The following is a 25,249-nucleotide window of genomic DNA, read 5'->3' as shown; positions in this document are numbered from 1 at the left end:
AGGGGAATTCTGTGACCTTGCTGAGGTGTTCAGCGAGAGGGAGTTAGATGTGCAACCGTCCCACTGGCCAACGGACTGTGCCACTGAAATTGTGCCGGAGCTAAGCTGCCAAAGCCAAAGATGTATTTTATGATGCCCAGGGAGATGGAGCAGCTTAGAAGGTTCATAGACAAGAACCTAACGAGGGGCTTCAGCCAGCCAAGTTGAGGGTAGCAGCCCCTGTGCTCTTCAAGGAGAAGATGGCTCCCTGAGAATATGCATGGATTACAGAGGGATAAATGCCATTTGCGTTGAGAACATGTACCCCCTTCCCCTGGTGAAGGACATGCTGAGCTACTTGTCCAAGGGGAAGATTTTCACTAAGTTGGATTTGAGGGAAGCATACTACCGAGTGTGGATTAGGGAAGGGGATGAGTGGAAGACCACATTCAAATACCGCTTGAGATGCTACCAGTTCCAGGTGACGCTGTTTGGGCTACAGGGAGCTGATAAACGAAGTGCTACATGAGGACCAATATAAGGAGGTGCTGGTGTACTTGGACGATATTTTAATCTATACTGAGACCATGGAAGAGCGTGTAAAGCTAGCGAGAGCTGTGCTAAAGAAACTGCTAGCAGATGCCCTCTCGTGCCTGCCTCAATATAAAAGCACTAGGGGAGAGAGAGTTAATTCTATCACCCCATCTAAGCAACTTGCAGACTGGCACATGTGAGATAGTCACAGAAAGACCCCCCTTGAACAGGAGGAGACTCCTGACCCAGTAACTAGGAGAAGCCCTGCGATGGGATGACTGGTTCCAAAAGCATGAGAGAGACTTGATGCTGTAAGGCTTAGCGTGGATAGGGAGTAAACTGTACTTCCCAGCCAGCCGGAGAACCATGGTCCTACAAAGCAATCACAATGCGAAGCCAGCAGGATACTTGGGTTCGTAAAGACTCTGCACCTTATAAAGAGACAATTTTGGTGGCCAAAGATGAAGAAAGATGTAGAATCCTATATAGCAGTGGTTCCCAATCTTTTCTATACCCCACACCCCTACAACACTTCTGATATATTAATAATAATAATAATAATAATAATAATAATAATAATAATAATAATAACAATAACAACAACAACAACAACAACAACAACAATAATAATAATAATAATAATAATAATAATAATAATAATAATAATAATAATAATAAGAAGAAGAAGAAGAAGAAGAAGAAGAAGAAGAAGAAGAAGTTGGAAGGGACCTTGGAGGTCATCTAGTCCAACCCCCTGCTAAGGCAGGAAACCCTATACCATTTCAGACAAATGGCTGTCCAGTCTCTTCTTAAAAACTTCCAGTGTTGGAGCATTCACCACTTCTGGAGGCACGTAGTTCCACTGGTTAATTGTTCTAACTGTCAGGAAATTTCTCCTTAGTTCTAGGTTGCTTCTCTCCTTGACTAGTTTCCATCCGTTGCTTCTTGCACCCCTTACACAAGTTTGAAATAATGGCAACAAATTATGCATATACACCAGACATGTCAAACTCACGATGTCACGGGACTGTTTTGCCATTACTGGCAGTGGGATGGGCACAGCTTCTGGATGACACATCCAGCCCGTGGGCCAGCAGTTTGACACCCCTGATATACACTATAATTTTGAAAACCCATTTTCGCACCCCCTGGAATATTGTCTCGCACCCCCAGGGGGTGCAAGTACCTCTGGTTGGGAACCCGCTATATAGCAAGTTGCTCTGAAGTGCTTGCCAGGGAAAACCCCTGGAATGCTGTAGCCAGTAGCTAACCCGACTCTGCTATGGGAGGAAATAGCCATGGACTTCATAGTTGAGCTGCCAGATATGGCGGGAAAACTCTTTTGCAAGCAGGCACATTTCACACCATGCCTAAAGCTCCCTTCAGCCCAGGTCCTAGTGAAACCGTTCATGCAGCACATTTGCAGACTGCATGGGGTCTCAAAGAAGATTATCTTAGGCCAGGGGGTGCAGTTCACGGCAAAATTTTGGCGGGAGTTTGTGGGCTTGATAGGCTCATCCCAGGGGCTCGGTTCCACTTTTCATTCAGCACTAACAGGGCGGCAGAACGAGCTAACTCAATGGTGGAGCAATACCTAAGGTATTATGAAAATTATCAGCAGACTAACTGGGCTGAGCAGCTGCCCTTCACTGAGGTGCCTTACAATAACTTGGTGCAAAGCAGCACAGGACTTGCCCCTTTGAAGATGGCTACCGGGGTTGGGTTCGTAGCTGTGCCGGAGCTTCCCCAGGAAGTAATGTCCTCTGCAACACTGGCTGAATGGATGGACTCGCTGAGAGGCACATGGGTTATGGTATGCAAGGCACTTGGGAAAGCGGGGGGGCGGGGGGCAGAAAAAGCAAGCTGACCGGAAAATGGGCCCTCAAAGGGAGTTTTGGGTGGGGGATAAGATATATTTATCCACAAAGTATCTAAACCTAAGAGAGGCCTGTAAAAAGCTAGGTCCTAAGTATGTAGGTCCTTTCCCCATTGTACAGATTATAAACTTGGTGACAGTGGAGTTGTAGATGCTGAGAAGCCTTAGGCTGGTCCACCCAGTGTTCCACTGCAGTCTATTAAAACCTGTGAGAGACTCCAAGCTAAGTCCAGTAGGAGGATCCCCTCCGCTTCTGGTCCAGGAGCGCTACGAGATTAAAGACATCCTGGACTCTAGACACCACTGGGCAAAGTTGCAATACCTGGTGCGGTAGAAGAGCTATCCCGTAGCAGCAGCAAAATGGGTGGTAGCAAAGGATGTTAGAGCAGCTAGACTAGTGAATCAGTGGTTTGTAAGTGGTGAGTTGTTTATGTGTTTGTGTGTTTATGTTCATTCCAGGTTTATTGTTTATTCCGGGGGGGGGGTGTCGGCATGTCAAGAGTGATTTGCTCTTTTACCTGGTTTCTTCTCCACTCTCAACTTGACAACAATCGGGAGGGGGTTGGTTGTAATGTCTGGCGTGGGAATGGAATGCCAAGACTCCATCCGCACGTTGTGAGACCCTGCTCCCCCTTCAAGGCCACGCTGTACAGGTGTCTGACTGATCCAGGCAGTTCCCATAACAATAGTAGCGTAATCGATTGGGCAACGCAATGGACTGAGGGGAACAGCCAAAGGGGAATTCAAGTTTAATTATGGGGATTTTGTGTGGGAAATCCAGAGCTGGTTTTACTTCTTTTGTGCCAATGTAGTTTATTCAAAACAAGTGTTACTTATGGGAAGAACAATGTCCCAGGATTTGCTAGCTGGACATTTGACATCAAGGAAGCATGGAAATCACACACACACACACACACACACACACACACACACACATTTCTTGGAGAATGTATGAAAACCAACCCACTATTTCAGCAGGAAAGGAAGCACAGCACAGACATTGCTCAAAACCAGAGTGTCGGAAAGCAGCGAAATCTGTCCAGGTTACACTTAACTCTGATCCTTTTCCAATTACTGTATCTTAGGCTGATAAAGAACTTCTGCAAGGAGGAGGGAGAGAATTTGTGGAGGGAAGAAAAAACGGGAGTCCAAATTCATCTCCACAGACAAAACTACATTTTGGCATCTGCAAAACATTTCCTGCGGGTTTTCCCTCCTCTTTCACATGCCGTTATTCCCAGCGACAGGAACACAAAAGTAGCATTCCTTATGAACCTGGACCACATCAGTAAGGCCTCTCCCCAAATGTACTTTCTTTTATGCTAAGGCCGTTGCAGAGGCCCCCCAGTGAGAAGACTTCCACTCCTCCTTCAAATGGAACTAGAGACTCGTCTGATAGGCCAGAAAAAGCTGAAAAGGCCTTTTGTGGTGAAGGGAAAGACAATCCTGAGGAGAAGATATACAAACACTCACATTTTCTGCACTACAGCAGAGTGCATTGCAGTGGTTCAGTAGGTCAAGAGACCCCAAAATATTTTAGGAGTCTCAGGCCTCTGAGTAATAAAGTTCCTGCCTAATCAAGACGGAACCTGGAGGCAAAAGTTGCTATTTAAAACAAAACGAAGCCAGTGCAATTTTCCTTTCTTTCTTTCCATCAATCAGAATTCTGCAGAAGGAAGCATTCTATGTTTGCAGCCGATCTTTTCAAAAACCACTCCACATCTGCCAAGACATAGTAAAAGATCCCAGCACTGTTTTTTTGAGGGGCCGTATGTGTCTTGTTACTACAAGTATTAGGATGCAAATCTCATATCGCAGAAGCTTTTGGCCGGCCAATAAACCCAAACCTGGCCTACAATGTCTGCGCAGAACAAAAGGCTTGCTGCTAAACTAGCAGGAGCGCTACATAAACAAGGAGCATTCTTGGAGGCTGAGGTCACTGACTTGCTCAGTTCTATTTCACCCCAGTCTGCAATTTGACAATTTAAGCAGGGGAGAGGCAGTCCTGTTCCCCCACCTCGCAGCATGCACACACATGCACACCCTGAAGAATGCAAGTTGTTCTTTCAAAAGGTTTACCAATGAAAGCTCCGTCCCATGCACACTGTTCTCAGTAAAGAGTATTTTAATGTTAAGATACTGAAGTGTTGGAAAAATCCCTCTTTAAGAATGAAGTAACACACGTGTGTGAACATGAGAGGGGGTGGTTACACTGATTACATTTTATATCTAATTCCAATATTTATTATTCATTCTCCAAAGTTAGTATTTTGAGCATCTCTTAAAAGGGGCATTGTTTTGTTCAACAGCATCTATCGCTGCCAATATTAATATTGAGTTCCCATAAAATATTGCACTGGTTCACGTGCAGCTTCTTGAAAATCTGAACTTTAATTTTTATTAGTGAGTTTTAGCTCATGTACCTCCGCTGATTTGTTTGAAAATGTGTGGGGAATGACCATGGGAATCTCAAACAAGACCAAATTGCTCAGGTCGCCCACTGGGCTGTGTTTGAGCAGAACTCCCCCTTCCTCCCTAGTAACAAGTAAATTAAATTAAGCAAAATTCCACGTTACGCAGGGCCATCCCAGGAACTACTTTTCTGCACCCCTTTAGCTCTACCACCAGTCCTTGAAAGACAAAAGAAAGCCCCTTCACCACTACTAGGAATATGACTGCACAAAAAGGGACCCAGAAGGAAGATGGCCTCCAAGGTCTAAGTATCTGCACAAACGTTGACACTGGTCTGCCCTTTAAATGGACCGCCCGATCCTTCTGCGGATTCTAAAATGCCACTCAGCACAAAGAGGAGCAATGGAGGCCTGCTGGTACCCTAAGCTAGCTGAACTACGGCCGAACCACAGAGGGCAAGAACCTGTCCAAGAATCCCGTAGAAGCTTAAAATATATAGGAACTGCACATGTATTTATTGTATCGGATTTATACTTACCAAACTACATTATATGGGAACCCTACCTCCCACTTTTCCATCAGGGCAGTTTTCGAATCTAAAGTATGAACTCTTCCGCTACATGCACCTGAAATGCTTCTCAGCTCCCACAAAAGTGACTGTGTCCTCCCTACGAATTGAGTATCGACCTGAGAACCTGATCTAAAAACTCTGCAACGCCAGAGGACTTAGATGGAACTGTCCTTGAAAGCATACAGCCTGAGAAGAATGTTGTTGTTAGTCGCGAAGTCATGTCTGACCCATCGCGACCCCATGGACAACGTTCCTCCAGGCCTTCCTGTCCTCTACCATCTTCTGGAGTCCATGTAAGCTCATGCCTACTGCTTCAGTGACTCCATCCAGCCACCTCATTTTCTGTCGTCCCCTTCTTCTATTGCCCTCGATCTTTCCCAGCATTAGGTTCTTCTCCAGTGAGTTCTTCCTTCTCATTAGGTGGCCAAAGTATTTGAGTTTCAGCTTCAGGATCTGGCCTTCTAAAGAGCAGTCAGGGTTGATCTCCTCTACGACTGACCGGTTTGATCGCCTTGCAGTCCAAGGGACTCGCAGGAGTCTTCTCCAGCACCATAGTTCAGAAGCTGCTATTCTTTGGCGCTCAGCTATTCTTTGGCGCTCAGCCTTTTTATGGTCCAGCTTTCACTGCCATACATTGCAACTGGGAAGACCATAGCCTTGACTATACACATTTTTGTTGGCAGGGTGATGTCTCTGCTTTTTAGTGTGCTGTCTAGATTTGCCATGGCTTTCCTCCCGAGGAGCAAGCATCTTTTAATTTCTTGGCTACAGTCCCCATCTGCAGTGATCCTGAAGCCCAGGAAAATAAAATCTGTCACTACCTCCATTTCTTCCCCATCTATTTGCCAGGAATTGAGAGGGCCGGATGCCATGATCTTAGATCTTGGCCACCATTGCATCATGGATTACCCTGAATCCTTTCTATGAACCCCGAGAGAAAAGTTGCCAAACGACATCCCTCCTTGGTCTGATCCTCTTCCCTAATCCAGTACATTCGTCCAACCAGCTTGTCAACATGGCTACAGGGAGAGCTGGAGATGCACAGACCAGCAAAGGACAAAGCTGGAGAGGCTACAACCAGCTAACATCCATCATGTTATGGGCTACGGATCCAGTTCCATTTTGTGACATCAAGAATGGAGAAAAATAAAAACACGTGGCTCATGTAAGGGGCAATGACAGCCTTCTTTCGAAGATTTCCAAGGACAATTTCTTTGGCCAGCATCATGTGGAAACCTTCCATTTAACAGGAGGAATTTGCTGTTTGAGCAGGCTTGATGCCAAACTGCTCTGATCAGCCAGACGGGGCATTTGTGTCCCACATGGCTTTGGTTCCCACAGCTGCTGGAGATAATTTTTTTTAGCATCCAAAGAATGTTAAAAATATAAGATCTGGGCAGTGGGAAGGGAGTAGAAGAGCATTCTTTTAAAAAGTTGTTTGTATACAGATCATAGCAAAAAGTATTCTGTGTGGAACGCAGAGAAAGCCTGGCCAAAGACTACACAGGACTGAAACGTTCTTTTACCAAGCAATCCACATTTTTCAACAAGAAACCCAAATGTATCAATAGAAGCAAATATTTGTAGCTCAGGGTTGAACAACATCTACATACCGTTTAAACTTTAAAGGACACTGTCAAAAAGTGACAAAGGATAGAAAAAACACCAAGAGACTGCCTCACCAGCAATTAACACCCAGATAAACATAGATTAATATCAGGATTAATACCAGGCCAAAAAGCAAGCAGTAAACAGGCGCCTGATCAAGGAACTTGGAGGAACACTCTCATTAACCCTGACGGGGCAAGCCGCTTGTATATAGACAGAGGGGCAACCCCACTCCCTTCTAGCACGGATGACGTTACCCAGTTGTGTAATGAAACATCTGCAGGGAAACCACAAGCTCAGAAAGCAGGATGGACCCCACAAACCCAAATATTATTAATTATATTAAAGTTACAATATACCTGAGCAGCTTTTGTTGTTTGTTTTGGGTTTTGCCCATCACAGTGAGGAAAAAGCAGATACGTAAGATGCCCAACAACCCACGAGATTTCAGCCCTCCCTCTTGCCTCCTGGGCTGGATAGAGGCGGATATGTGAGAAGGAGAACAATGTCCGATTTCTTAAATGCTGTCCCCACAGCTGGAAGCCTCCAGTGACGCAACCGTCCATGACCCCAAGAGGCAGGTTGCCCCACTGCTTGATGGAGCTCTGGAAATCCCTCCTCATTTTGAGTTTGCATCTCTTGCTCTCGATTATGGGCAATCCCCCCCTTCTTCCTTCCCTGTGGCAGCCATCAAAGATTGGAAAATTGCTATCATGGCTCCCCTCAGCCTTCTCTTCTTTAGGCCAAACATATGAAGTTCCTTTAGTTTGTCACTCTTCTCTGCAGCCTTTCTAGTTCAAGTCAATGAGGAAGTCAGCAGGAAGGCTGCATGTTCCACCTGTGAGATGCTCCTGCCACTCTTCCCCCCCCAAGGAGCCCCCACTACAAGTATGAGATCCCAGACTGTAGCATGCCCTGCCCACCCCCAGCACCCCTGCCAGCCGGTGTTCCCTTGCACCCATGCGTGCAGTCACCGCTGGCTCTGCTTACGGCCTGCCTGAGGCCTCCACTGGCTCACCCTGGCAGCCTAGCCCCTCCCCCACCTCTAGCAGCCGTGCCCGCTCCTCCGCCCACCTCGCTGGGTCCTGGAGTTTCAACAGCCACCAGGTCACTAAGCGATGCCATCCGGCCACACTGCTCAGCTATGGAAATTCCGATCCCATAACCCAAAGTTTACCTACCTATACATGGTTTGCTTGCCGTATTATTCTTTCAATAACCCCAAAAGTCAGCTTAGGCTAGGAGACGGTAGTTTTCCCAGGATTACCCACTAAGCTTCCCAATTAAGCATGTTTTGATCCCAGATGTTTCTAGTTCTAGACCAACACTTGATAACATCAGATCCGAAATATGGAGTAAACAGATGTTTCCAATGTGGTTTCTGCCAAATGTTTACTGATCGGATTTCCCTTTCCTCCAAGGAAAACATGTACCATTCTTTCAGCACTTTCTTAGGACTATTTCAGAAATATTCTTTCCTTGTAGCAAATGTCTACTGTCTCTTTACAACTGATTTGCAATAATTATGTGTTGATTTTTAAATACTTCTTTACTTGAAATGTCTTTTTAATCCAATGGGACACTCTGATGGCTTACAATCTGCCACCATCATGAGATCAGAAATCATACGACAAACCCACAAGATGTGCTGCTCCAGTGACCACAACAGAAGCCACGTCTGCTCCCCAAATGCCCTCAAGAACGCCTGGGTCTCTCAGGCAAGGGGGAGTCCTTACATCTGGGGGAAGGTCACTCAAGATGCTGTACAATCCCAAGAAGCTTCCAGGTTTACATGGATCAGATCAGAGAAGCAGATCCATCTGAAGGTCTGTTCAAATCTTCCCTCTGAGAGCGTGTGACAGTCACTATACAAGTAGTCCTTGACTTACAACAGTTCATTTAGTGATCATTCAAAATTACAACGGCACTGAAATAAGTCACTTATGACCATTTTTTACACTTATGGCTGTTGCAACATCCTCATGGTCACGTGATCAAAATTCGGATGCTTGGCAATTGGTTCATTTATGACGGTTGCCTTGTCCCGAGGTCACCTGATCCCCTTTTGCAAACTTCTGACAAGCAAAGTCAATGAGGAAACCGAATTCACTTAGCTAACTCAACAACTGCAATGATTCACTTAACAACTGTGGAAAGAAAGGTCATAAAATGGGGGCAAAACTCACTTAATAAATGTCTCACTTAGCAACAAAAAGTTTGGGCTCAATTCTGCTGATAAGTCGAGGACTACCTGTAGCTGGGGTCGGCAACCTTTAAAGAGCCACTTGGGCCCATTTCCCAGAGAGAGAAAAAAAACATTGGGAGCCACAATGTTCCTTTCCCTCCGTCAATATTCTTTAAAGCTCTCCCTGTTCTCTTTTAAGGTTTCTCTATTTAGCTTCATAATTCAGCCCTGACAAGGACAGAAGTTGCTTTAAATCCCTGTTTTATACCGTGTTAAGCAGGGCGCCAAGTCGAAACTGCCCAATCCTAAGCACAGCGATGCCAAGATGACGAAGCGTGTATTATTACTTCCTAGTGGCAGCTTTGTTCCTTAGTAGTTCTCTCACATGGGAACACACAAGTACAGAAGGGATGGTATTTAATGCGCGATATTGTAATACATAGTTCGTCACTTGTCTCACCACAGCCACACACACTGTTGTTCCTTTTCATTTCTGGCCAAATCACAACTTTTGGACACCACGCCCGTTTGCACACCCTCTAAATGACCTCATCCTTCATTCTCACAATAGACTTTTTGCATGAATCAAAACTCACACTGAACAATCATGGAGATACCCTGCTGGTGGGGTTCAGTTTTAACAGGGGCACAAGGTATAAGAATTGTATAGGTGTTGTCCGAGTATAAATGTGCAACTTACCGCAAGAGCAGCATGTAAAGCAGTTGGTATGGTAAAGGTTCCCCATGGCTTGGCAAGCTTGGCTGGCCCCATACACCCCCTTTCCACACTTGATACAAATACCTTTGGAGGAAAAAAACAGAAGAGGCATTAGACCTTGTTAATGGTCTGCAGGTACCCTCCCCACTAGCAATCTGCAGTTATCTTGTTTGTAGAAAAACATGAAATTCCAACAGAGGAGCTCTGGGGTGCAAATGGCTCTAACCCCTGTGGTACACTTTTAATTTCTTAATTTCTCACCCACCTCTTTTCCCTTTTTCTGCTCTGCTGGAGCAAGCGAGGTGGGTATTAATTAACATGCTCATACTTACGTGGGGGATCATGGCTGTTAAACTCAAATGGAAATCAGTTATTGTTGCCAAGGAGTAGCTCATTTCAGAGGCAAGTAATTTTCTTGCCAGCTATTGCTTTTATTTTGTTCTTGGCATTGGGGGGCCAAAGGGAGAGTAGCTTCAGATGGGAACTCCCGGTCGCCTTCTCCCTCAAGTTGGCTGCCCTAAGTTGACAAGGCAAGGAAACTGGACATTGGGCAGGAATTTCCTCTGATTAGCTTTTTCTGTTTACTCTTCCTTTGAGGGGACCCCTTAAATTTGAGGCTCTCTCCTTTTGGATAAATACAGTATTGCTTCTTCATATCTGCTCAAAACAGAATTTGCACATCAATGACGCTGAGGAGAATGCCCAAAGGTGTGTGAGAACTCTTATGTACATGTGGCTTGTTAGGCTATCTTGGCTGATCTCAAAAGCTTGGTAGGACCCCCATCTAGTTAGGATATGGATGGAAGGCCACCAGGAAATCCTATAGCTGTAACCTATTGGAAAATCAGAAGATGGTACTAAATTATTTATGAATTTATTTCTTCTGTCTGGAAACAGGCAAATCTAAGTTCTAATATTACTAGAGGTAGAGAGGATACTCGGTTAGTTCTCTTCCTAATGTATTTTCTTGCCACACATACATTAGAATGTAATCTCTCAAATTGCAAAAGTGGGATTAGAAAGAAAGTCCTTTTAGTTATAAAGAAAAGAACAGAATCACCAAATTAGAAGGGCCACAGAGGTCATGTAATCCATCCTCTACCCTCTGTTCAATACAAGATCCATTGGAAGTTCTCTGGTAATGACCGCCTAACCTTTCTGAAGACCTCTAGCAAAGGCAGCAACCATCTTTTGGACATTCAGCACAAGGTATCTCAAAAAAATAAATCAAATGGATTAAAAAGTTGGAATTAAATTACCTAGTTTTAATAATTCAGAAAGAATGGGAAGATTTTAAAATTCTGTGCAAACAACTTCTCAAAGTGAAAATACAGTATATACTGGTTTTGATCCATAGAAAATCACCACGGAAATATTACCTAGTGGTTAGACTGGGGCTCAGTCCTACAGAGTAAGCACTGATCCCCCCTTTTTCAGCTAGACCCCTCGACCCTTGAATTAGTGTCTTAATAATGACAACAACTCCTCCAACACTGACTGACTTTGTTAATATTTTGGAACAATAGAAACTGTTTCCCTGAGTTTCAGCCCAAACATGGTATAAGTCCATTCTTTAATGAAACATCTTGTTTTCTGCAAACTCATTCATAAAACATCACCAGCTCTTGCCCCACCTTCAATCAATTCATGCACATTTTTCTCTTGGGAAACAGCACTTGTGCGAGAGCCCGTTGGGTTTTATCTGCCTCCTCAACCGTGGGCCGGTACCGGGCCACAGCATGCCAGCAACCGGTCTGCACAGACAAGCAAACCCTCATCTGTGGGATGCAAGCGGCATACAAAACCAGGCCCCCTCCGGTCCACAGAAAAACCTCTCTCCACGGAACCGGTCCCTGGTGCCCAAAAGGTTGGGGACTTCTGCTTTAAGCTATTAGCAAGTTCCTGATGACTGCAATGCATTCAATTACACAATGGAATTTTGAATAACTGCCAGGTTGAAAAAAAAATGTCTTCTAGAACATTCAGCATATAAATCATCAAGATAACTGAAATAATCCCTGATGTAGTTTACGCAAAATACGTTTGCCTTGAATGAACAGCTGCACATCCCATCATGAGTGCACAAAAGCTAAGATCAGATTTTGCAAATGTTGACATTCCATTGTCAATTGCGCGATGTCCAGTTTTTATTTATATATAAACATAATGTAAAATATATAAATATAAATGCATTTAGCTACCCACAGCCGCTTGAGATGGGCAACATATAAATAAATATGTAGAGACTGGTATCTGGCCTTTCACGTGTATATCACTTTAAGCACTGAAAACACAAGTAGTGCAAAATTTAAACAACGAAAGCCATGATCCGTAAGAAATTATCTAATAAAAAGCAAGCAGAGACAACAAATAACACGTTCAAGTTAAATAGATACTACCTGAGAACACTTTCCTAAGAGTAAGGAGTAAAGTGAGATGAGCAAAGATCACCAGACAGGGGCCAACAAACGGCTACAGGTGCCTCTCCGCTCATGACCATTTGTTCAGCAATGGTTCAAAGTCACGGTTGCACTGAACGAAGTGACTTGCAACCATCCTCACAGTTGAAGCCGTTGCAGCACTTGCCCCGTCATGTGATCAAAATCTGGGCACTTGGCAGCCCCCTCGCATTTATGACCTTCAACTCCTGCAGAAGATGGTGAAGGCCATCTAGATGACAGAGTCTGGGAGTCCAGGTGGGCTCTGTGGCGGCTACACCTTCACACTACGCTGCAGCTCAGAGGCTTCTTGCAGCCCCAGAGCGTGGTGGACGGGGCTGAGTCAGAGCAGAGAAGCAGAGATCAGATCAGAGGCTTTGGAAGACTGCCCTCATTTTAAAAGCAGCAGGTCAGAAGGAAAGCTATGTCTTAAGAAAGATGGGAGGTGGGAACCTAGGTCACATTCTCTTAAGGAAGGTGGGCAAACAACATTTTTTGCTGCTTTTGTTAAAGGACCCAGAATCAGACATACTTGCTGACAGAAGGAATCCTCAGCTGTGGATCCAGGGCTTCCTCTGTTCTACCCTATCTCCAAGGCTGGCCTACCCTGCAGGCCAACAGCTGGGGGACTGGAAATCAGGTGGTGAGGCATGATCGAAACAGCTGGACTAGGAAGGAATCCTGGAACAAGTAAATGCCAACATCTGTCCAAGCCACTTAAGCACAAAATTGACAGATACGTTCCCTCACCCATCTATATCCAAGAAGGAAAAACAGACACAGATCCCATTTTGACTGTACAATATCCAGATGGAATTATGTGGAAATAAAAACATATCGTTTGATTTCAGTTCCAGGATAAATATTCATCCTAGAAATTGTGTAAGAAAAGAAGAACACTCAAGCTGTGACTTAGCAGCCCAAAGGTGGAGTTCGACCTGCTTTACATGCTGAACAGGGGCTGCTTTGCAAAGCTGGGACACCCCAGTTACTGACTGAGTAGACACAGATTCTGCACTGTTGCTCCAGGTTTGAAAAAACCAACTTCAGAGGAAGCATTTGGCCTTTTTTGGCATCCCCGAGCTACAGGGATGATGATATAGTGGGGCAGCTGATTCGGGGCCAAGAGGGATACAATCTTTCCCCCACCAATCACAAGCAAAATTTGCTGAAGGGTTGGCTTTATGGGCAAATTTTGGCAGTATGATCAATAGCGACTAAGGGAGACATTCTTTTTCATCCTATTATCGTTACATTAATATTTCATTCTTTTAAGCAAATGTTATTGTTTGCCCCTTGGTAAACTTTGCTCTTTATTAAATTCAACTTTAATGAAAAAAACTAAAGAATCCTATATCTCTGGGACCATGCACCAAGTTTATAAAAAAAAAAGGAGGGTCGCCTTAAAAAGAAAGATGGTTCCAGAGTGAGCTTTTGTTTACATGATGTGTATATGAAATAGGGGAAGATCTACTGCTTGGGAAATCTGGTAGGATAGAAAGAAATAATGGGAGGATTAGAAATGGGCAAATATTGCTCCTACTTACTGTATTTTCCAAAAGGGGACAAGTGAGTTTCTAGCTAAATATATATCTGTCAGCCTAAAACTGACACAGAACAAAACCATATAATAATTAAGCAGGTGATTTGAGAGAAGAAATGCAATGTGCTCTGACTTGAAAAAAGCACTGACAAGTCCCTGCAAGACTATATTATCACTACATGGGTACAGTTGTTTGAACTCACCATATGTACATCAAATGTTCTGCATCAAGCCAGAAATATAAGTGGAAGAGGGCCAAGATGAGATTAAGTCACTGTTCCTGGAATATGCTTCCAACAATGCATTTTAGGAAGGACACTGACAGACACAAGAGCATCCAGACGTGAGAAACAAAGATGGTGAGACCCAGTCTGGTCCAGGCAATAGACAAGAAAGCAGGAAACTACGAGTTCAAGTCCCACCGTAGCCATGAAAGGGTGACCTTGGCCTAGTCACTCTGTCTCAGCTCAACTTGCCTCACAGGGTAGTTATTGTGGGGGAAATAGGAGAGGGAGGTGTGTTGGGTATGTGTGCCGCATTGAGGTATTTGTAAAGGTGGGATACAAACAAACAGATAAGAAATTAAATTTCTTCAATTATCCGAACAGCTGTCATGTAGACCATGGACAGAATTAAACAAGAAATAATTGCTTCAAATGGTTAGGACAGGCCAACGCTGCTTCACTTGATATTGTTCTGTTGAGAATGCTGTAGTAATGGATTCCTGCTTTTTGCATGGGGTTAGAACTAGGAGCCTTCTAAACCTTATTATTATTATTCCAGTCCCTTATATCTGGGGTTTCTGGCTGACTGGAGGCATCTAAGCATGGTGACTCAATCGAATGGCACACGCCTTGAATGGGAGGAAGGGCCCTGATATGGCACATGCACTAGTGGAGACTATAACCTCCAAGCCCACTTTCGCACTTCCCTGCTTTATAGCTGGTTCTGCTCCAATTGAGAATGAGTGAATTTAACATCAGTCCCTTAGCAGTCCACGTTTCCTGAATCGATATATCATGGCGAGAGACGAAGTCAGGAAAACAAAGCTTTCTGGTGGATACAAACCACTGAGTCACATATTTTTGTATAAATATAAATACATACATACTTTTTAAATGTGTTTTTTGTTTAATTTTATGTAATTTTTGTTTTAATTATTACAGCCTGTGACTGTAAGAAAGATTTGATCGATCGCCTTCCAATCCTTATCTTCTAGCCTTCTGTCACTTTGTCTTCCCCAACAGCCATTTGCCTCAGCCAATGGGTGTGCAAAAGGTTAGGGCTGCCCATGGCAGAAAGCCCTGTCACGTACATCCCTGCACTTTCACCATTTGAGAACCACAGAAGAACTTTTGCTCAAGGTGACTGGTGCCAAACGGATTGGTCCTTAGGATGAACCCTGCAACCCTTGCAGAAACCAGACCAAAGATATTCCCTAATTCCATGAGAAACAAATGCCAATTCTTGCAATAAAATAAGAAAGTACCACTTGCAAATTTGCATGTGTACATTTAGCCCGTTCTCTTATATTATTAATTAAGAATTAAGAAACTATTGGCAAGGGGCAAGAAGGAGTACTCATTACATGGGACCAGAGAACAAGAACAAAGAGTAGCATTTGCCGAGTCACTGGAAGAAAACACAGCTGCATTGTTTGCCAAAGTTATGTACTGAAAATAAAATTTGGCCTATGGACAATTCCAGTACTTTGGGAGAACATTTGTGTACAGCAGATCGCGGTCATTTCCCTCCACTAAACAGATGCTATTTCACTTGGGAAAATTGTTCAAAGAGGCACTGGAGCATCCGAAGAATGAAGAAACGCTACAGCCCCTTTTTTTAGACAAGCATATTCAAAAGACAAACAGAAAAAGTGATTTGGTCAGCCTCATCCTCAATGCTCTGCCCATCCCACTCTCCTCGCAGTGTATCACTGTACCATTCAAACCCAGCACCCACTCAGAGCAGCACCTGTTCAGATGCTTCTAGAAAGGGCACAACACTCCTTTTGCCTCGCTTTAGCACCTACCTCTCTGCTTTCCAATGTTGTTATGATCAAGTACAATTACTGTATCTGCCCACTATGAATTCAGAACACAGAAATTGTTACACGCTATCTAAGTTGTCATCTATAACTATACAATGGCAGCAAATTTTACCAGTTAATTATGAGATCCATAAAGGCAGAGTTTATAGAGTATCAAGGTGATCCCTTGGTGTCTCTGAACATTGAGTTTCTCCCCAGTGAACACCATGCAAAAGTTACTGGTTTTCCAGTTCTGACAATTTTTAGCAAGCAGGGATAGGTAGGTAGGTAGATCGGACAGACAGAAGATAACCTTCCTCTCAAAGTGTACACATACGTAACACACATTTAAACATACTACATACAACATATGTATAGACATATGTAACATATAAATATTAATCTCAATTTTGTAGTTTTGTAGTCCCCAAACATCTAGAGAACACACGGTTTAGATATATTTCAGTAATTATCTATGTCTAGTGAATACTTCCCCCCCCCCACCGCCTCCCCCAGTTAGGAGATTAGATCTCTTTTCCACTGATACGAAAAGTAACCTGGGATTCTCCTACAGTGATAGAAGTCTCCCAGTCTGGCTCCATAACAAGGTCTAGCAAAATACCTTTATTCAGAATTGATAAAAAAAATACTTAATCTTTGCAATTTACTACAGAAACATTAATTAACAAACATTAAAGCTCTTTACATACATTGTTAGCTACCGAAGAACACACTGTGTATATTATTTATTATTATTATTATTTATTTATTCATGAGCAACAGTCATGAGCTGCTGCAATTTCATAGGATCCACAAGCAGGGGAGAAGATCCCTTACTCTCTTCCAGAGGAACGCACTAGCTGTATCAGCCTGAATTCAACGCAATAAATGTGAAAATTCTGCCTTGGTAAAAAGATAACTCATGAACGGGTAATTCAGTTTCCAAAATTAGTGCAATCTTACACTAACAAGCTCACTTAATGAACATTTATTTTAATAAGTCTTCATTTAGAAAAATCTTCAAACACAGCAACAGATCCGATGCCCTAACTTCCGAGAATCACATTATTGAAAGGGACAACAAATTTCCTCAAGCAAATCAGAACTCGTAATATCAGCTATTTCTAGGAAGCTTCACACAAAACTGAGCCAAAATGTTATTTCATGCAATTCTAGTCCTTCTCCAGAGCAACTATGGGGCACTTCTACGTGGCAATGTTCCAAAAAGCAGCCTTTCATGTCTAATCTTACAGTTCTACCGAGTAAATTTTTCAGCCCTGTCATTTCCAAAGGCTCCCCATCTTTAAATCATCACACAATGGGCACGTTCCTATTTATAACAGCCTCCTTAAAATGTGCACTCAGATGCAGCATTCCATGTCTCCTAGGCCCGTCATAAGAATGCATCGGGAACTATCATACAGGGTTTATGTATGCATGGCACATCACTAAGGTCGGACTGTTGGACTGGCAGGTGCATAAAATTGAAAGCAATTCCTTCCAAGTATGAGTTGCAGAGTCAATTCATGAAGAGGGAAGACACCGGATTAGAGAATTCCAACAACTGAAATATTTCCCGTTTACAACCAACATATTCCTATGCATATCACAATGGAAATGTTTTTTTAGCAGCTTTGATTTTTTTAAAACTGATATTCAGGTATCTGTTTCAAAGATGTCCTTTTGTTTCCTTGCAGACAATCCAAATGTTTAAAAAAATTATAATCAGATGGAGAATATTTCAAGGCACAAAGAAAACATAGTAGCTTTGGACTGGTTGCTAAATGAAATCACAAGGACTGGGTTAGTCTTGGGTGTTCCAAACTAATGTATGATGACATTTTCCAAGGGTCATCCCACTTACACCACTGATTTTACTAACTGAATAGTCTAAAACAAATATTCAAAAAGGGGAATGAAGTTTTAGAAGGATGAGAAACAAAATGAGCTGGAGAATCCTTGGCGCACTCTGAGCTTGGTTGTTTGCTTGCAGACATTTCAGTACCAGAATAGGTAACATCATCAATGCACTGGTTTTGTTACGGTACCTAGTTGGATAATGAAACAATGCAAGCAAACAATCAAGCTGAGAGAGCACCAAAAGCACCACAGTTCAACTCTTAGCTATAGAGATTGTCCTCTATTGAAAACGAACTGATCCAGATAGGCTAGGGTTTAACAGATTCACAGACAATGGGGGAGAAGCTCTTGCCAATAGGAGGACATGATCCATAAAGTAAGGGTACAGAACAGGGATATTCAAAAAGCCCTGGCAACTAAAAATATTAAAGCTAGTGGGCATACATGGAAACTTACAAATAAGTAGCAATTTCAAACTTACTAGCTAAGTTAGAGAACTGGTTAGAAAATAACAGTATGAAATGCAGGCTTCAATTAACAAAAATAACATCAAATGCAGATGTACAGAATTGAGGTATAACGTGCACATAAACATACATACATACATACATAGATGGTGTGACATACATGTGAAATGGATTCCCAGAGTGAAAAAGCCCGATTTAATTATGTAGTTTACAAATTCTAGGACAGGACTTTTCAACCTTTTCACCCATTGTACCACTTTTAAAGGTAAAGGTTCCCCCGCACATGCGTGCTAGTCGTTTCCGACTCTAGGGGCCGGTGCTCATCTCCGTTTCAAAGCCGAAGAGCCAGCGCTTGTCCGAGGACGTCTCCGTGGTCATGTGGCCGGCATGACTAGACGCCAAAGGCGCACAGAACGCTGTTACCTTCCCACCGGAGTGGTCCCTATTTTTCTACTTGCATTTTTTACGTGCTTTCGAACTGCTAGGTTGGAAGAAGGTACCACTTTTAGGATATGGCAATATCCGAGTACCACCAGTCGCCTAAAAAGGTGTCAAAAACTTGATGACACCCCCCCCAAAAAGGAAAAAAGCGATAAAGTATGAAGTCATCAAGTTTTTGACACCTTGCTAGGCGATTGGTGGTATTCGGATATTTTAGGATATTGCTATATCCTAAAAGTAGTACAACTTACAACAGTTCGCTTAGTGATTGTTGTAAGCCCCAGGATAAGTGCCAGGCTCCAGCTGATCGGTGCTTTTGTGGGGCTCAGCAGAAGCACCAGGATCAGCGCCGGGCTCCAGATGATCAGAAGCGCCAGGATCAGCTGAACCCGGGGCTTATCCTGGCGCTTCCACTGAGCCCTGACAGCCCTGCAGCTCCAGCCATCTCTTGTTCAGGCTTGTGCGGTGCTGCCGCCGCTTCAACTCATTCCCCTCCCCTGCTACCACTTTTCTAGGAGGGTCATGTACCACCTGCCAGGTACCAATGTACCAACGGTGGTACGCGTACCACTGGTTGAAAAGTCCTGTCCTAGGAAGTAAGAGCTCCACGATATTCTCCTTTAGACTCTGCCTCAATTAACATTCGACAGGTATAACAGAAAGAGTGTGTGCAGGGCAATGGTAAAAAGACTGGAAACTAAATCCTAAGAGTATAGACTGAGAAAACTGACTGTATTTAGCCTTGAGAAAATCTGAGACGGGGACAGAAAATAGTCTCCCAATACCTAAAATACTGTACAGAAGTCAAAACCGGCTCTCCATCAATCCCAAGACACAGAATATGAGTGAATTTACTAGCTTTCACTTGGATTATATTCCTGTACATCCTTTAAGAAAGTTTAACAAGAATAAAACCAAAGAGGGGAGGGGCTGCCTTCACTGGCTGCATTCAAATAGCACCCGAGCAGCTGGATGTATTAAGCCGGTAAAATGGTGGGCCTGATGGCCTCTTCCAAGTTCCTTTAGTGGGAACACAGATTACTGGAGTTCTAAACAGGAAGAGGTGGGGTTGATACAGAAGAACCGACAAGCAGAAGTTTCTTTTCCCAGTGCTGGTATCTCTCAGGGCTTATCACAGCTCTACTCACAGCTGACGTAAAAGAGTACTGCAAGGAAGATGACCTTGTCGTGGATAGACCCCGCCTGTTGCCAAAATGACAAGGGGAAAAACATGGCTTAAGCCCAAAACAAGAGACACATTTGCAGAGGCACAGTGCAAGTTGGGGACAGGTGAGGAGGGGCGCTACGTGGGTCAGGGAGGATTGAGGAGGGTACCTGAGGGTGTGAGAGACGTGGGTCGGGGAGAGTGCATGGGTCTGTGGGAAGTACAGCGAGGGTTGGGGGAGGAAGGTGGTGTGTGCGTGGGGGGGGGTGCTAGTAGCCAGCCGAAACACAGAGATTAGAGGAGGACACATGGCTGGTGGAGACTTATTCCAACCACTTGCACATTTCCCTGCCATTGATTCTCTGGGGAAGCCAGTAGGGAAGGTTGCAAATGATGATCACACGATTGTAGCACTTGGCAACCAACTGCACTTAGATTGCAATGATGTGACCAGAGGGTGCTGGAACAACCAAAACTCTGAGGACCATCATTTGTTCAGCGCAGTTGTAATCCGGAACATTGCTGACCAAATGGGTCAAAGGTCAAGGTCTACCTGTGTAAGAAATGCCTTTGCGTATCACCTTAGAAGCAGGAATGTAGGCAGATGATATGTTGTTGACTGACTGTGGTTGAACTAAAGAAGGAAGCAGAATCCAGTCACAAAAACAAATATATGAAAGAATATGTGGGAGAGGGAGGGAAGCCCCAGCAAGTCATGGTAAGGTGCTGACAAGATCCTCAAACCGAGACAAGTGAAAGCTTGAAGAGCACAAGGCAGCATGTGACAAGAAGTATGAATGTGGTGGAAGCAAAGAGGGTTGTTTCAGAGAAACAAAGGTACAAAGAGTTACAAAGCAATGGAATTGGCGTATGTGGTTTTAGTTATAATTTCCTTTCTTCTTAAGCTTATGCTTTTATGTTCTGTATAAGAACGCTTACCCTGAAACAGAAAGTATGATGCATATATTTGCATTATTTCAATCATTACATTAAGGTTCTAAACTGTAGATTGGAAATGCTGAGCGTCATAAGAAAAGTGTACAATCGGGTTTAAAAAACTGATCAGGCTTTACAAAGAGTGCAGTGTAAAAACTCATTCCAGGCTTCACGATTTTTCTTCTTCTGTTCAATCATGTCTGATTCTTGCAGAGTACTGGCCAAATCCACGCAGTTTTCTTGCCAAGATTTTTCAGAAGTGATTCACCATTGTCTCCTTCCTAGGGCTGAGAGAAAGTGACTGGCCTAAGGCTATCCAGCTAGATTTATGCCTAGTGAGGGACTAGAACCCACACTCTTCTGGGCTCTAGCCTGCTATCTAAACCAGTACACCAAACTGTCTCTGTTTGTGCGATAGGTATTTGTGGTATGACAGTTTGTTACGTAGATTAAAAATCCCCAGAAACATAGAATGGAAGACTTAGAAAGGATCTTAAAGAACCTCAGTGATCCCCAAACTCTTTAGTTCACTGTCCTGTTCACGAAATATTCTGATAGCTTATTCCATCATTGAATGGATACTGATCCATTTTTTGTAAGTTGTATCTGAATTTTCTAGTTCTAAAACAATTCTGAATAATTCTGCTGCAGAATTCTACACGGCAGCCATTTAAACGCTCTCTAAGGCAGGAGTGGACAATTAATATTCCCAAGGGGCCATATATGAAACGGGGACTGTTGTGGAGGGTTGAACCAATAGGGCCACTCCTGCCCTGGTGACCCCAACAGGCCGGACGGGGACAGCCAAGGGGCCAGATGTGGCCCGCAGACCATAGAATGCTCCAATGCCATTACAATGTCTCCCCACAATTTGTTTTCCTCAGGATAACGATACCAAATACCTCCAACTGTTCTCATTATTCTTCCCTGTTACTGGTTGTTGTCTTCTATGTCAGGGGTCCCCAACCCCCAGTCCCTGGACTGGCATTGGTTTGCACAAACAAGTGAAGCAATGCCAGTCTATGGGATGCAGGTAGCATGCGAGACCACGCCCCCCCCTCCAGTCCACGGAAAAACCTCTCCACACAAATGGTCCCTAGTGCCCAAAATGTTGGGGGCTACTGTTCTATGTCCAATGTGTCCTATAATATTGTACCTAGAACTAGGCATAATATTCTACATGTAATTTGAGCATGGCTTCTCCTGCTTTTGACAGTCTACTTCTGCCGATGAGTCTAAGACAAAGGGGGCTGGTTGCCCTTTGTTCCAACTTGTCAAGATACTCCTAAATCTTCCAAGGTTCTCGAAACTATTCAGCTCATCAACCGCCTCATGAAATTTCAGACTGTTCATTGACACCCTCCCACACTAGTTATAGTGTGAGAACTCTGGGTAATAGCAATAACAATGTTGACCTTGGATTGGGGCTTGATACTGACCACTCTGGGGAACCCTGTTCTAAGATGTTTATTTGTATTGACTACAAATTTAATTATTCCAAGTAAGTGAAATATGTATGTTTTGCTGAGCCCTAATTCCAGTTAAATCCTTTGCTTTATTAATGGGAGCTCACACAAATTCATGTATCACTTTTAGACATCACATAGTACGAAGTTTGGGAGCCTCTGATATAACGCTACTGGACTGTCATGCCTTTTTCCAAGTATTTATGTATTTTGAAATACAGCACTTTGAAAATACATTTTCCTATATTTTGCTACGTTTCAGTTCAACTAAATCTAAACATACTGTGATGCTTTAACAAAATACAAGCAGCAGTAGTGCATTTGTTTTAGCTTTGCTTGAAAGTAAAGGTAAAGGTAAAGGTTCCCCCACACATGTGTGCTAGTCATTTCCGACTCTAGGGGCCGGTGCTCATCTCCGTTTCAAAGCCGAAGAGCCAGCGCTTGTCCAAGGACGTCTCCGTGGTCATGTGGCCGGCATGACTAGACGCCAAAGGCGCACGGAACGCTGTTACCTTCCCACCGTAGTGGTCCCTATTTTTCTACTTGCATTTTTACGTGCTTTCGAACTGCTAGGTTGGCAGAAGCTGGGATGAGTAACAGGCGCTCACTCTGCTACGTGGCACTCAGGATTCGACCTGCCAAACTGCTGACCTTCTGATCGACAAGCTCAGCGTCCTAACCCACTGAGCCACCGCGTCCCTTTTGCTTGAAAGTAAAACAAATGCTAAACCGAAACACTATCGATTTCATGAGGAAAAAAGTGTCAATGGTGGTTCAGCAAGAACTGCCTGGATTTCCATGAAAATGATTTACAGCAATCTACATGCAAGTCCCCAAACTTGCCCTTCCTGGTCTTTTCTTACAAAGATGGGATGTTGCAGGGCAGGCAAATGATCTGGAACGTCGACCTTCAGAGAAATGATCAGTCATTTCACCTTAGAAACATGGTAAACTTCATCAGGTCAGGAGCAAATACTGTACAGACCTGGAAAACTAGTCTGGGTCAAGGAGTTCCCAAGTTAACCAAAAAAGCAGATGCTAGTTTCCTGTCATGAAGAAGGGGAAACCCCCAAAACTAGAATGTAACTCACAAAAGAGGCACAACAAAATTAAAAAAGAAAACCGCACTGAAAGATGAAAAATTTCTGCTCGCCACTTTCCTGCACCTCTGCCTGTTCCAAGAGGCTTCCTCCTCCAAAAGACATTAAGGGCGATTTGTAGCTGTTACAAGGATACCCTCTCCTGCCTCGGCGACCACATCCAAAACCTGCCTGGATTCCTTGGGGCATTTTCAGCATTGGAACAGCCTTCCCAACCTGGGCATTAGCTTTCAGGATCCTCTCTCCCGGCCATTCTGATGGCTGGAAATTCTGGAAGTTGAAGGTCCAGAAGGCGGGCCCTATTAAGAGATTGGCAGACCAGGCCAAACGCCTGCCAGATGGCACAAAAGGGCCATCCCGTCTGTCAGTTTGCCACTAGCTGGCCAGATGTTCCAGGAAAGTCGCAAGGCCCAGAAAAGGACTGCCTGAGGCCTTCTTGCTAAGGCAGCGGCCCTTCCGGTTCTCACAGCGGCCTGGAGTTGAAAGGGGCCCTTCGGACCACCGAACTCCAAACTTGCTTTTTTTTAAAAAAAACTTTAGAGGGCTCCTCATTGCTTAACTAGGGAAAATGAGTCTTGTTACAGTGAAAAAGAATCCCAGCAAAGGCGGAGGAGGGCGCCCCTCTTCTTCTTCCCCTCTGGAGCAGCTACTCCAGCCAGCTTCCTTTGAGGAGGGGTCTCTCCCCCTCAGGAAGGTAATGAACTGAGCCTGTTCGGGAGGGAAAAGGCTGCCTTCTGATCTCCCCGGTCGCTGCCTGGGAAAGAATCTGGCCCAGAGCAGAGCAAGACTGCAAAGCACAAACCCCGGGGACTGCTAACAAAGAGAAACCTTCTAGCCAGAATGGAAGCCAACCTCCGCCTGTGCCGCTCGCTCTTTAACCCACCCGTTTAAAACAGGTTGGGGGGGCAGGCCCCTCCCGGAAAGAGGCAGCCGGGGGGCGGCCAAGGTGGGCCCGAGGGCGGGCCGGGGGAAGCGGCCCTCGGGGGAAGCCCTCAGGCGGCCGGGCCCGGCGCCGCCACCCGAGGAAGCGCGGGGGACCACGGCCGAGAAGGGGAAGGCGACCCTCCTCCGCCCTGCCCGGGCCGCCGCACTCACCGAAGTACTCCTTCCGCACGTGCAGCTCCAGCTCCTTCTCCAGCTCCAGCGTCAGCGCCTCCAGCCGCCGCTCCACCTGGCTGGGGCCGCTCTCCCGGGCCGGCGTGACCTGGCAGGGGAGCCGCAGCTTGGCGGCCTCGGCGTCGGGGGCCGCCGGAGGAGCCTCTTCGGGCAGCAGCGAGGCCCGCGGCGAGGGAGCCGGCGGCTCCGGGTAGGCGCCCATCGAGCCGCGCGAGCTGCGCGAGCTGTGGCTGGAGAGGCTGGAGCGCGGGCTGACCAGCGAGGCGGCGCCGGCGGAGCCCGGCGGCGCCGGGGACCGGCGGGTCGCGGCCTCCAGCTCGGCGGAGGAGCGCGGGCTGGCGTGGCGCTGGTCGTAGCCCATGCTGATGCCGCTGGTGCGGGCGCTGCTGGGCTTGCTGCCGTCGGAGGAGCCGGCCAGGCTGGCGCGCGGGCTGGAGTGCTTGCTGGCGTCGCTGGCCGTGCTGGCGTAGCTGGAGCGCGGGCTGAGCGGCGGCTCGGCGGCGGCCAGGCTCCCGCGCGGGCTGGCCAGGGCTCCGCCGCTCCCCGCCGCCGGCCCGCAGCACGTCGAGGCCCGCGGGCTGGCCCCTCCGGCCGCCTTGCCGCGCGGGAAGCCCTCGGCCGAGTAGCGCTTGTAGCAGGGCAGCGCCACCTCCGAGCGCGGGCACGGGCCCTCCTCGCCGGTCGGGGCGCGCGGCGGCGGGCAGGCGGCCTCCCCCGACGGGTAGGGAGGCGGCGGCCCGTTCGGGGGCTGCTCCCGCCACCGGCGCCGCCCGACGCCCTCCTGGCTCGGCGCCGGCTCGGCCAT

At 45.5% G+C, this 25,249-nt stretch overlaps 1 protein-coding gene across 1 annotated transcript in view; it reads right to left on the bottom strand.

Moving 5' to 3' along the window:
• The window catches only part of WTIP (WT1 interacting protein), a gene marked incomplete at its 5' end in the record, with an annotated part of 69,064 nt that extends 43,815 nt beyond the window's left edge, over positions 1-25,249 (bottom strand). Inside the window, 2 exons of the mRNA XM_081335814.1 lie at positions 9,866-9,967; positions 24,424-25,249. Of these exons, the coding sequence (XP_081191940.1) occupies positions 9,866-9,967; positions 24,424-25,249 (928 nt within the window). The remainder of the gene's footprint in view (positions 1-9,865; positions 9,968-24,423) is intronic.

Source organism: Vipera berus (genome assembly GCF_964194415.1).
Source record: "Vipera berus genome assembly, chromosome: 10".
Classification (NCBI taxonomy): Eukaryota; Metazoa; Chordata; class Lepidosauria; order Squamata; family Viperidae; genus Vipera; species Vipera berus.
This window is presented reverse-complemented; position numbering and strand designations above follow the sequence as displayed.